General features: G+C 35.3%; 1 protein-coding gene across 1 annotated transcript in view; it reads right to left on the reverse strand.

Annotated features, from left to right (window-relative positions):
* PROS1 (protein S) overlaps positions 1-14362 on the reverse strand; it is a 65423-nt gene that overhangs the window by 3232 nt on the left and 47829 nt on the right. The window contains exons 11-14 of the mRNA XM_061434657.1: positions 9103-9270; positions 7479-7647; positions 5267-5415; positions 2002-2227 (exon numbers count right to left, since the gene is read on the reverse strand). Of these exons, the coding sequence (XP_061290641.1) occupies positions 2002-2227; positions 5267-5415; positions 7479-7647; positions 9103-9270 (712 nt within the window). The remainder of the gene's footprint in view (positions 1-2001; positions 2228-5266; positions 5416-7478; positions 7648-9102; positions 9271-14362) is intronic.

Below are 14362 nucleotides of genomic sequence, written 5' to 3' on the forward strand. Positions count from 1 at the left end.
TCAATGGATATATCTATCTAACGGATCTATTTATAACTTTTATAACCTATTTACTATATCTTTTATATATATATATATATATATATATGTATATATATATATATATATATCTTGGCTGTGCCTCTTGGCTTGGCAATTTCAGTTCCCCTGCCAGGGATTAACCTGGGCCACTGCAACGAAAGGGCTTTCCTGGTGGATCAGTGGTAAAGAATGTGCCTGCCAATGCAGGAGATGTGGGTTCGATCCCTGGTAAGGCTAACTGAGATCCCCTGGGGAAGGAAATGGTAAGCCATTCCAGTAATCTTGTCTGGAGAATTCCATGGACAGAGGAGCCTGGTGGGTTACAGTCCATGGGGTTCCAAAGAGTCAGACAAGACTGAAGCCCCTTAGCATGCACGCACATACAACAATGAAAGCACCAAATCCTAACCGCTGGACCACCAGGGGATTGTGCTCCAGTCTATTTACTTATATTCCCCCAAAACCTAGAGAAAATTTCCATATATGGGAAATGAACACACTGAGCAGTTCAAGTATTTTAAAGATTAGTAGAAATTCAGACACCAAACTATTCAAAAATGTTTCTAAAAAATTTTCTGCCTCAATGTTTTTGTCATTTAAAGTACAATGTTGATGCCAATGTCATATTTTCCCATATTAACCACTTTTCCTCCAGTTTTCCCTATCTTGGTAAATGGAATATTCACCTATGCAACTGCTCATGCCAAATACCTAAGAGATTCTTTCAATCATTAATTTCTATTAGCTTTGCTTCTCACATATATCTCGAATCTATTCACTGTATACTATCTACACTAACATCACCCTAGTCCAGCAGCTTCCTCAGCTTCCTCAAGTGTAAAATGGAGACAACAAAAGTACTTTCCTCATAGGACTACTTTAAATATTAAATGATACACTTGAAACACTCTGAACAGTGCCCAGACTGTTTGTTATTCACCATTTGAATCAATATAGTTGCCACCACTGTTATTGTTAACTGCTTCTTCATCTGCACTGCTTCATTAGCCCCCAACTCATCTCATCCACTTATATCTCCCCCCGTCCATCTGCATCCATCATGCATGGGAATTTTTTTAAACTGCATCGTTGATATACCACTTCCTTGTCTAAAATTTTTTAATGATACTTACGACTCCAATAAGACGCAGAACTCTGAACCAGGTCTGTAATAATCCCACCCACCACGCATTTCACAGCCTCTTCTTGCATGACCATCTCCCTTGCTCAGTGTGCTCTCATGGTCCTGATCTATACATTCCTCAAGCATGTCAACCCCTTTCCATTCTGCCATGGACAGTTTGCATACTAGCTCCAATCTCCACCCTCATTACCTGGTAAACTTCATTTAATCCTTCAAATATCAGAGTTGTATCTTATTCTCTTCCTCAGAGAGCTTGTTCCTGGCCCCCACAACCAGATCAAGGCCTCATTTTTCAGGCTCTAAAAGCAACCCCAACTTTTCCTTCATAGAAGTTATGAAAATGTTAATTTTTAAAATATTTTCATAATCAGTTGTTTAATATCTGCCTCTGTCACTATATGGTAAAGGTCTTAACAGCAGAGATTGTATCCATTTGTTTCCTGATGTGTCTCTATTGCCTGAGACATAGGGTCTTAATAAATATTGGGTGAGTGATGGTTGAACTGAAGAATAAATATTAAACTCAGTGACAACTGTGAGTATAAAATAAAAATGGCAAATCATTTCTGGCTAGGATAGTCAAATGCATCAAAACGTGGTTAGTTTCAGTTTACTATTAAAAAAATTAAATAAAAATGACCAATGAAGTGTTCATGCAAGCCCCCAGGAAAAGAATAATGGTTACTGGAATTTTCTCTTCCCTTCTGATGCCCCTTTACTACAATTACATATGCTCTATATATACAGATGCTGTTTTACTAAAATTGCATATTTAAAATACTATCAATTTCATTGAAAATACACTTTTTAGAACTAAAGACAAAGTGAGAAGGTACCTGGAAGGCCACCCAGGTAAGTGACCACTGTTCCTTTCATTGCTTCATCCAAGATGGCAAATTGTCTTTGAAAGTCTTCGGAGTGGAAGCTATCCTTTCTAAGTTGAGTCGATAGTTCCAAATTGTTTCTGTTGACTCTGATTTCCAGAAAGGTTTGCTGATTGGAACACAGACTTATGGCCTCTATCCGAGCTATTACCATACTTTCAACAGATACCAGGATATCCTGAAGAACAAAGACATAAACCTTACTGTTAGTATTATAAACAAATACTAACAGTAATGCCAAATAAAAGAGACTTTGGTTTTTAAAATTCAAAAAACTGAATTTCAATGAGGTGGGGAAAATATGGTAGAGCCTTCAAGTTTAAATGAAAAAACTTCTATTATCATAATCATTATTTTTGAATATGCATTAGTTTTACAAACTCCAGGTTTAGCTAAGATGTGAATGAATGTACAGCAGGTTCTGAAAATTCAAGAAACCAATGGGAACTTAAGTAGTATCTTAAGCAATAAATTTCTTTTTATGAGCCTTCCCAATTTTAAAACTTACATATGGAAAAGGAAGGAGTTGAATCATTCTTTGTTGGGAAAAAAACTTAGAAAACTTAAAGCGCTTTAGTAAGCACATCCAGCAAGACTGAAACGTTTATTTGTGCCACACAAGAAATCCTGCAGACTTGGGACAAACTGAGTGAAGTCTCTGAGAAAGAAAAACCAGGACTGTAAGTTACAGAGTATTTATCAGAGGTTGTCAAATATATATCAGATCAGATCAGATCAGATCAGTCACTCAGTCGTGTCCGACTCTTTGCGACCCCATGAATCGCAGCACGCCAGGCCTCCCTGTCCATCACCAACCCCCGGAGTTCACTGAGACTCATGTCCATCGAGTCAGCGATGCCATCCAGCCATCTCATCCTATGTCGTCCCCTTCTCCTCCTGCCCCCAATCCCTCCCAGCATTAGAGTCTTTTCCAGTGAGTCAACTCTTCGCATGAGGTGGCCAAAGTACTGGAGTTTCAGCTTCAGCATCATTCCTTCCAAAGAAATCCCAGGGCTGATCTTCTTCAGAATGGACTGGTTGGATCTCCTTGCAGTCCAAGGGACTCTCAAGAGTCTTCTCCAACACCACAGTTCAAAAGCATCAATTCTTCAGTGCTCAGCCTTCTTCACAGTCCAACTCTCACATCCATACATGACCACAGGAAAAACCATAGCCTTGACTAGACGAACCTTTGTTGGCAAAGTAATGTCTCTGCTTTTGAATATGCTGTCTAGGTTGGTCATAACTTTCCTTCCAAGGACTAAGCGTCTTTTAATTTCATGACTGCAGTCAGCATCTGTAGTGATTTTGGAGCCCAGAAAAATAAAGTCTGACACTGTTTCCACCGTTTCCCCATCTATTTGCCATGAAGTGGTGGGACGGGATGCCATGATCTTCGTTTTCTGAATGTTGAGCTTTAAGCCAACTTTTTCACTTTCCACTTTCACTTTCATCAAGAGGTTTTTGAGTTCCTCTTCACTTTCTGCCATAAGGGTAGTGTCATCTGCATATCTGAGGTTATTGATATTTCTCCCGGCAATCTTGATTCCAGTTTGTGTTTCTTCCAGTCCAGCGTTTCTCATGATGTACTCTGCATGTAAGTTAAATAAACAGGGTGACAATATACAGCCTTGACAAACTCCTTTTCCTATTTGGAAACAGTCTGTTGTTCCATGTCCAGTTCTAACGGTTGCTTCCTGACCTGCATACAAATTTCTCAAGAGGTAGATCAGGTGGTCTGGTATTCCCATCTCTTTCAGAATTTTCCACAGTTTCTTGTGATCCACACAGTCAAAGGCTTTGGCATAGTCAATAAAGCAGAAGTAGATGTTTTTCTGGAACTCTCTTGCTTTTTCGATGATCCAGTGGATGTTGGCAATTTGATCTCTGGTTCCTCTGCCTTTTCTAAAACCAGCTTGAACATCAGGAAGTTCACGGTTCACATATTGCTGAAGCCTGGCTTGGAGAATTTTGAGCATTATATACATACATATATATGTGAGTTTGTTTATTTATTTATTTTCTGAATGTTTCAAACTGCTGATATACTATATTACTCATCTTGCCAAGAGTCATCTATGCAGATAGCTTACTAGCATAAAGAGGAAATATAAAAAGGGAGAGAAAATAAAATCAAAACTAAGGAGGTGGGTGTTATGATGCTTTCCACATAGCAGAAAGACAGTCTGAAGTATTTACAGAAACACAGAAAACATAGACAAGATAAAATAAATATCAAGGACATGGCACATGTTAACCTCCTCTACTATCTGAATGTAGTGTTGAAGGCAGGATTTCCGTTTTGCTTTAAAAAAAAAAACAGATTAGCTGAAACCCACATGTAGCAAGCTCCTGTAGTCAACTGGAGACAAAACTTAACAGGATTTTTTCAGGTTGCTTACAGTTAACCATCAGAAACTCTCCATAACCATCCCTTAAGTTGCAAACAGCATCTCTTTTTATCACTACAGGCATTATTCAATTATATGTCTCTTTCTAAAAGCCCCAGAGAACATCAAGTCAACCATGGCACACACGAAAGCTACTTGCTATAACTTGCTGGAATCCACTGTGGATGACACAAGCACAGAATTATGAGCCTCTAACAGAAGGCTGAATAATACAGACCTTCTGATAACTCTCATGTTTTCTTTTATCCGAGAGTGTTTCCTGCTCTTCCTTCTAATTTCAAGGCAGAGTTGCCAGTGGGAAGCCAAGTAGACTGGTTTTAGTTTTCCCTAGTCTTTCCTAATTTACTTATGGGAGAAAAGATTAAGAGTACCAGAAAGCACAAAAAATTATAATTAGACACTGAATATTTCAGAGTGGATTGCAATCAGACTGACTTCTATTCTGTTAGTACAGATAAATTCCCATGATACTTCAAAGATTCTGAATAAGGGTGGATCTCTATGTACTCAGAGAAGGCTCCAAGCAGCCTTTGTGGGAGTCTGCCTAATCTAAACTATAGATACAATACATAGGTTTTTCCATTCTCCCCTACCTCCTTAACCGCTCGGTTCAAACCGTGGAAATAAGCCAGCAAAATACTAACAATAATGAATATTTATTCAATCTTTAATGACATGCCAAATAATTTATGTAAGTTATTTCATTTTCAAAACACCACTTTGAGGTAAACACAGTTATTCTATCCATGTTACTGATTTTTTAAAAATTAAAAAATAAGGATCATAAAGGTTCAGAGTAAAGTTACCTGAAGCTTTTCAGTGGCGGAATCCACCAAGGACAAGGCAAAGGGCACTGTGTTATCGGAAACCAAGGCCAACATAACACCGGTGCCCGCTGATGGGCGAATATTCAAGGACACATTGATTTGCCAAGCCTCAGGATTGGATTCATTCTCTGTTTAAACAATGAAACAGAAGCAGGATCAATGTACTCCTAAGTGCACCAGAGGAATTAATCTTATTAATATTCAAAGCCATCTTTGAGTGATATTAAAGAATTTAGTTCTTTCCCAATGATCTATATAACCTAGGCAAAACAGAGCAAAAGAAAACAGTTTTTAATGCAGGCAAGAAACACACAGATGGAACCTCATCCTTTAGTTCTTCCTTAACTGAATTGTGGTGTTTAGAATTATTATGTATTTTCCAGTTGCTCTTTAACAGCTCTCCCTTCTGTCTTACACACTCTCCAATGCTCAAATCTCATAGTGGTTGTATAATAAAATATGAGAAAGTTCAACAAATTTATTGTAGTATTTCTGAGGGAAAATCTGAGTGCAGCTGCCAACCCCAGCCCAGTATTCTCTTCCTTATAGGAGTCAGGTTAGGGCAGTGGGAAAGAAAAATCTGATCTCTATACATAGGGCTGTGGGATGGTTTGATAATAGAGAAATATTCTGAAGTCAACAGTTAACTTTGAAATTCTCCTAGGAACTCTTCTGTAATTCTCTTATCGTAATGCTTAACATTCTTTTTCTTAATTACTAGGTCAACAGTCTACACAACTAGAGGGCAAGCTCTGCAAGTCTCTGTCATTACTGCTTTCCTCAGTAGTCACTTAACAAATATTTGCTGAACTAATATGATTTCAAAACAGTTTTGATTTCTAATAATTTGAAATAATTTGTAAACTAATAATCTGAAAATATTAGCTTAAGATCTGAATGAAGTCTTCCCCATTTAATACAAATAAATGTATAGCAATAGTCCAAATACCACTTTGAGGCTTTAAAAGGGTGAATGTGAATGGAGAAAATAATTCTCCTTTGGCAAGATATTCTTCCATTTAGCCACATCTAATACTATTACATTTTCCACTATAATCCTTTAAAGTCCACCCAAGAGGAAAAAAAAACCCTGTATAATCATTTTGAAGTAAGTAAATTTACTGTAGGACATTAACAAACTCAAAATGAACATGCAGATATGGAGAAATTATAATGTAGCATTAAATATTAATTATAAAGTAGGCCACATTTATGTTATCTGTGAAACAACTAGTTAGTTACTTATGAAAGTAAATTCAGGTACAATAAAACTATCTTCATTTTCTTTTCAGAACTTTTTTTCCATTGGAACAAATTATCATGGGCCTAGTTGTTTTCTATATTCAATCATCAACTCAATTAACATATTTTTAAAAAAAAATGTTCATATTCAGAACAGAGCTAAAGTTAATGACATTGTATTAATTTACGTTAAGAAAACAGAGAGCAATAGTAAGATGCTTCCTTAAAACTGCAGCAATACTTTTAAGGCTGTAAATAAAGTTAAAATATGACTCTTTCTTAAATGAGAGATATTCAAATTAACCCTAAATTCATACTAAATACTGTTAGTAGCTCAAATAATGAACTCATAAAACAGAAAATGACACAGAAGCCAACAAAATAATTAAGATATACAAATACCTAGTAAAAATATGGTGAGATATTCAATTTCATTAGAAACTGGGATAATTAAAACTACAAGATTTACTTTTTCAACTCTCTAATTAGAAACAAAACTTCAGCATAAACTTTCTTCTGTTGGTAAAAGTATAAATTGATAAAGAGAGGACCTCTGGCAAACCAGCCATTACCCTAAGCACAATGTATATTAAAGGAATTTGAAGGGTAGTCATGAAAACAAGAAAACCTAAGCAGTTTAACTCTTGACTAGATTGATTCAAGCCCTCTCATTAAGAGTCTAGCAAATGGACAGATATGCTTATCTCCAAATGTTAATATGATTTATCTCAGTCTCTACTGTTTTATCTGACACCCACATTTAAGCCAAACATTATTAAATACAGAAGAAAAATAACCCATAGTCAAGAGAAAAAGCAATTAATACGACCAGTTTTAGATATGACGCAGATTTAGTTTCAATTCAAAACAGCAAGGAATTTTTGCTATTTGTTAATGAATAAATTTAAACATTAGTGAGAAGAGAAAGATACAATAGGAGATCACTTACTATAATTTATGCTAAACTGAGCAACTCCAGTACCAGGATAGTAGGAACCCTTCTCCACATTGACAAGACAATGCTTATTTTGTTTTTCTTGAATGATTTCCTTTACTCCTGAAGTTCCTTGATTCATCAAATTCCAGCCTCGAATACATCCATCTAGACGAGGGTTAATCTAACAATATAAAATATAGACCAATGAATGCATTTTAAACTTAAAAAAGGGGGGCTTTATTGATCATATTACTATATCTATTGATATTACTATATTTATTGATTATATTACTGGATACAGGTTTTCATTTAAGGGCAAAATTCTTTCTTTGATGACATTTTAAAATATTTAGAATTTTATCTAAATTTTTTTCAAGGTCTCCTGCAGATGACAGTCTTTTCCAGTAAAAGTGCATTTATAACATCAGAGACCTTCACTGGGATCCTAATGATTTTTAACACCTTTAAGCCCCACCTGCCTCTCCTGTATCATCCAGCACTAACTTTTCTGCTTTCTAGTTCCATGTACGCTTTTACTTGTGGCCCTGGGTTCTCAGCTGCTTTTGTTTTTCATTAACTGTATTTACAACATAGGTTTGTTTTGCCGTCAAACACGAAGCCTCTTCAGGAACAAAAGTGTTTTGCATTCTTTAGTCTCACCAAAGCATCCTGCCACACTCAGACATGTAGCCATTTCATAAATAGTTGATTCTTTTTGAATAATTTATTTTACTTTTAAAATGTCTTGATTTTTATCAATTTCAAAGGACAGATATATTCACTCTAACATGAGTTAACTAACTCAGATTTTATATCATATCACAAATCTTTTAAAAGCTAAGGCAACTGAAATATATATAAAATAGTAAATATTTAAATTAAATCAGTAAGTGTAAAATTGGCAGATCCATGACTTCAAATGAAAAATTTTAAACTCCTCAAGGTCAGTGATCAGTCTCCTTCATGAAACCTTTTCCACAGAGGTTGCTGCTGCTGCTGCTAAGTCGCTTCAGTCGTATCCGACTCTGCGACCCCTGAGACGGCAGCCCACCAGGCCTCCCCGTCCCTGGGATTCTCCAGGCAAGAACACTGGAGTGGGTTGCCATTTCCTTCTCCAACACATATAGAAAAATCATCTATTATATCTAGCTTCAATTTATGACAGGCGGCAGTTTTATTTCCCATCAAAGATTTTCTTTTAAAAATTCCACCTTACATGCTATACTTGTCTCCCAAATTTTAGTCCTAAAACAGACCTAAGAAAGTCTTACTTTGACTGGCTTCTAGAAAATAATGTACTTTTGGACTCAAATATATACATTTATATGTCTAATGGCTGAGTATGGACTATTATGATGGTAATATTTAACTGATGCTTGAAGAATTTTAAAAAAATCTACTTCTCCATGAGTAATACTGGGAATTTAAACAGGCTCAAAAACACTACATTCATTTTCTTATTTCCTTACTATAATTTCAAAGGTTGATAATGTTATTTTTCCATGTTCAATTCAAGTTTTCACAGTTGGTGTGTTCAACAAAATAACTTCATTTGACTCTCAGAAAAATACATTTTCAAATCTATTACAGATGAAAGATTTCATCCATGATGAATGATACAAGCTTGGATCATTACCGGTCTAATGAGTGCATTTTCCATTTTCCGAGGTACTCCTGCAAAGTATACTTTGGTTTCTAGAAACCCATTGGTGGGCTTAAAAAGGCTTCCAGGCTTATTTATATTCATTACAGCTTCTTTAGCTATTTTTACACTAATACTCTGTTCTAATTCTTCCACAGAGACCTACAATTAAAAAGACAAAAATTATCAAACAACCAAACATTACTGCATTTCATATGAAACACTAAAATTGAAAAATCCTGTTATTATTCCAGTACATAAATTTCCAAAGTAATCATTTTAATGCACTTGTTAATTTGTTCCAATACATTTCACATGTCAAATTAGTATAAAAGTGATAAAAATGCATTTTAGTGTGATAATTCTTGATCAAAACTAAATCAACACCATATTTTAAAGTTTAAAAATCAGTATTTTTCTATCACATTTAAACATTCATTTATAATATATATCTTTCAATCCCAGTGTGCCATAAAATTAACAGTTTAGAAAAAAGAGAGTCACTCTACAGAATCTTGGGAAACTTTTAAGTGCCCTTATTTTGCATTTGTCTGATAGTATAAATATGAAATCAATAATGTAAATAAATAATAAATTTTAATATAAATTAAGAGAAGCTAGTATATTCAGTATTATGTTTATTAAACACAAATTATATTTTGTTTCAAAATTCAAATGTAGTTGAGGTCATAAGAAAGCATAATACATTAAATTAAATTGGGTTTTCCAATTTTGAAAGTAGTTTGGGTTTCTAAAAAAATTGGAAGTAGTGGTAAACAATAAAATTTTTTTTCTTATAAAGGCAATTTGAAGAACCATTGCTGCAATTTCCTCATGTAAAACTGTAGGACTCAAAATGCAAACTCTGCATTTACTTATCAATCGGGGTGACCAGACAATAGGCATATCAAAGCACTACTACAGGAAAGGAAAAATTATCCTCTAAAGTAAAATAACACCCCAGCATAAGCCTTCATTTGTAGCTTTTATGTTATTCTATGTATAGGAGCAAGTTTTGACAAATATTATACTTGAATTTAAGTTATTTACATATTGAAACATATTTTTTAAGAAATTATATTCTTTTTAATATAATATTTAGAGCAGTATATTGGATGTGATAGAGTTTAAAACCACAGATTGACAATAACTCATCTTGGTGTCTTTATGGTCCCCCTTATGCTGAATTTCCAAAAGCTTTCAGTCTATCTTAAATTAAAGGCTGGATCTTAAAAATATACCCCGAATCTGACCACTTCTCAGCACTCCTACTATCAACACTGCAGTCAAAGCTGTCATCTTTTCACTGTGTTATTGCAATAGTCTCCTAATCCCGTATCCTGTTTTATCCTTGTGAAAGTGAACGTGTTAGTCACCCAGTCACGTCTGACTCTTTGCAACCCCACAGACTGTAGCCTGCCAGCCTCCTCTGTCTATGGAATTCTCCAGGCAAGAATACTTGACTGGGTAGTCATTCGCTTCTCCAGGGGATCTTCCCGACCCAGGTATTGAAGCCGGGTCTCCCACACTGCAGGCAGGTTCTTTACCATCTGAGCCACCAGGGAAGCCCACAGTTGTGGCCCACGGGCATAGCTGTTCCGAGGCACGTGGGATCTTCCCAGACCAGGGACTGGACCTCAGGTATCAATAACCTCAAATATGCAGTTGACAGCACCCTTATGGCAGAAAGCAAAGAAGAACTAAAGAGCCTCTTAATGAAAATTAAAGAGGAGAGTGGAAAAGTGGGCTTAAAACTTAACATTCAGAAAACTAAGATCATGGCATCCGGTCCCATCACTTCAGACGGGGAAACAATAGAAACAGTGCCAGACTTTATTTTTTGGGGCTCCAAAATCACTGCAGACGGTGACTGCAGCCATGAAATTAAAAGACACTTGCTCTTTGGAAGAAAAGCTATGATCAACCCCAACAGCATATTATAAAGCAGAGACCTTACTTTGCCAACAAAGGTCCCTCTAGTCAAAGCTATGGTTTTTCCTGTAGTTAAGTATGGATGTGAGGGTTGGACTATAAAGAAAGTGGAGTGTTGAAGAATTGATGCTTTTGAATTGTGGTGTTGGAGAAGACTCTTGAGAGTCCCATGGACAGCAAGGAGATCCAACCAGTGCATCCTAAAGGAAATCAGTCCTAAATATTCATTGAAAGGACTGATGCTGAAGCTGAAGCTCCAATACTTTGGCCACCTGATGCAAAGAACTGACTCCTTGGAAAAGACCCTGATGCTGGGAAAGATTGAAGGCAGGAGGAGAAGGGGGTTGGATGGCATCACCAGCTCAATGCACATGAGTTTGAGCAAACTCCAGGAGTTACTGATGGACAGGGAAGCATGGTGCGCTGCAGTCCATGGGGTCGCAAAGAGTTGGACATGATGAGTGACTGAACTGAATGAGGGATTGAACCCATGTCTTCTGCATTGGCAGGCAGATTGTTTACCACTGAGCCACTATCTTTACTCTCTACAGTTTCCACAAAGTCATTAGGTCCTAACCAGGATCATCTCTTAACATGCAAATTAGATCATATCACTTCTCAAAATCATCTAAGGTGTTTCTACTTAACATAAAATTCAAGGTCTTATTCCAGACCACATTTCTGACCTCAGTTTTTACTACTCTCTCCCTCTTTCACTCCACTGTGTCTACACTCACTTTCATGTTGCTGCGCAAATAAAAACAAACACATCCTCTAGCCTAAGACTGTGTTTGCTGTTCATGTGACATAGAATTATCTTCTTTCCAAAATGTCTGCTGTCATGTGCCCTCAAGTCTCTGGTTTAATGTAATCCCATCAGAGATGGCTTTTCTGATTCCATATGCACACTCACCATCATCCTTCTCTACTGCCTGGCCTTGCTTTTCTTTTTCCTCATAGCATTAATCACTATCTGACATAGCTATTTGTTGACACATGTGTGGTTTTCATCTCATCACCAAAATGCAAGCTCCATAAGAGCAAGGACTTTTGTTTTATTCACTATTGCATCCCCATCACCTAGAAGAAGGAATAGCACAGAAAGTGCTCATAAAATATTTTGTTGGATAAATGAAATTATACAAATTATACATTTTCCACCAATATTAGGATTATACCCAGCTACGAAATATAATAATCACTTATAAGTTATCAATAATCACTTATAAGAATAAATATTCCTACAGGTTATAGCCATTCTAACGACAATCATTACACATTCAATTTTATTTACCTGAATTATAAAACAATTCTAAGTTATACATTTTAATTTCTTATTTTTAACATTTTATTTAAAATTTTAAAATAATTTAAAATTAGTGAAACAACTGCTATAAAGTGAACAGTCTAGTTTATAGGTTAGTTTAACTTAATTACTTTGTCATTAATTAAAATACTTATTTAAAATATTTATTTATTTTAAATAATTCCTGTGCTGCATAAATTTGTTTGAAACAGTATAATTCATTAACAATTCATCAGGATTATAAGTTAGTAGGACTACCATGCTACCATACTATCTTTTAAATATAAAAGGTATGGAGTGAAAAAAGAAATCCTATTTATCAGTGGAGTGGAAAATGCAAAAATTGTTAAAATATTGAATTACAATTTAAAGAAAAAAACAACAGCACCACATTTATTACCAAAGTTTGTCTCTGACTTGCTAATGTTCTTAAATTTTATTTTTTCTATAAACTTGTATTCAGTTTATAGAGGGAGATTTTAATTTAAATGCTTAGCTAAAACATGGGCATATCATTAAATAATAGTTTCTTTTTAATAAGAATAATAAATATAGGAGATGAATGAAACTGAACATCTGCCTTCCATTCAACCCGTATTCTGTCTTTAACAGGATATAGCTCATGAACAATTCTTCAATAAACACTACTTGCAACTCATGATCACTTCACAGATAAATATTTACCTTCTTTATATACATTATATCCTACATAGAAATGTATTTAAATTCACCTTCAAACAGCTGATCTTTTCAATTTGTATAAACTCATTGGAAAAAGAATTCTGTTTACTCTCTTTTACTGCAAAAGTGATTTTAGTGGTTTTAGACAGGTGATTTAGGGACATCTGGCATTAAAGTGTATACTGGAGGAATAGCGGTATGCATGAAATATTACAGATACAGATGTAGTAGGAAAGGTGATAAAAAAGCTATAGTAATAAGCAACATAAGTCAAAGAATTTTAACAACTTCTCTGACAGTTGCATTTGATCCTGTGAAGCCACAGTTCTTTCAAAGTTAGGAGCCCCAAATCCATGGCTGCCAATCAACAGATAGCCCCCTTTTCGGTGAACCACATCTGCACCCAACTATTCCTTATTACACTTTCCTGTAACATATTTCACATTACACCATATTGGTTCATGATGCCACATCCACTATTAAACTGTGAGAGTCTAACCTCAAAGAACATGGACAATCTCTTACTATGGTTTCAGCCCCTTGGACTCAGGAATACAGCATTTTAAACATGCGTACTAAATCTTTACTGAATATATGATTTCAAGAGTGGATAGATATAATGAAATAATTTAGTGATGACTTTACATGGCTGCTTAACATGGACCTTTCTTGTCAGTTCCCATAGACTTAGAAAGTGTCTCTTTGGGGCACCACATTCTAAGGTGAAGCTGATCTTCTCGGATCTTCTCTACTGAAAGTAGCATTGATTTAATTAACATTCTCCTCTCTGTAGACTAACAGTAATCCCTTCTCCAAGATAAGTTCCATTTGCATACAGTAGATTAAAGTTCTATTCTTGATTATTCAGATAAAGACTCACTTTTAGGGATTATCTAAAAATGCTAGTTTCTAAGCATTCTAATTGGTTTCAGCTAGTGCATCCTATTTGTACTAATCCATTAATCTATATGATAATATTTAAAATTAAATTAAATTTTTAATTTTGTTACTACATGTATTTCTCTTTTACATTAAAAATATTGATGTCTATCCAGTGTAGTTGTCCCAGATCAACCCTCGACCTTATAGGTGCAATATCACAGTTCACCAGTGACAGCCACTAAAAAAGGTAAAAAGTTAAAGACAAAATAGTTCTTTCTAACAAAGCTAATAACTGAAAACAACTTCAGTTATGGGAAATCCATACTGTTGAGAGAGAAAAACTTCTCAGACCATTTCAGGTATTTACAGTGTGTAGAATACACTTCACACAACACCAGATAAACCCAAACTTATTTTGGTTTGGTATCACTATTAAAGTAATGATTAATGATT

This window comes from Bos javanicus, chromosome 1 (assembly GCF_032452875.1).
Source record: "Bos javanicus breed banteng chromosome 1, ARS-OSU_banteng_1.0, whole genome shotgun sequence".
Lineage (NCBI taxonomy): Eukaryota > Metazoa > Chordata > Mammalia > Artiodactyla > Bovidae > Bos > Bos javanicus.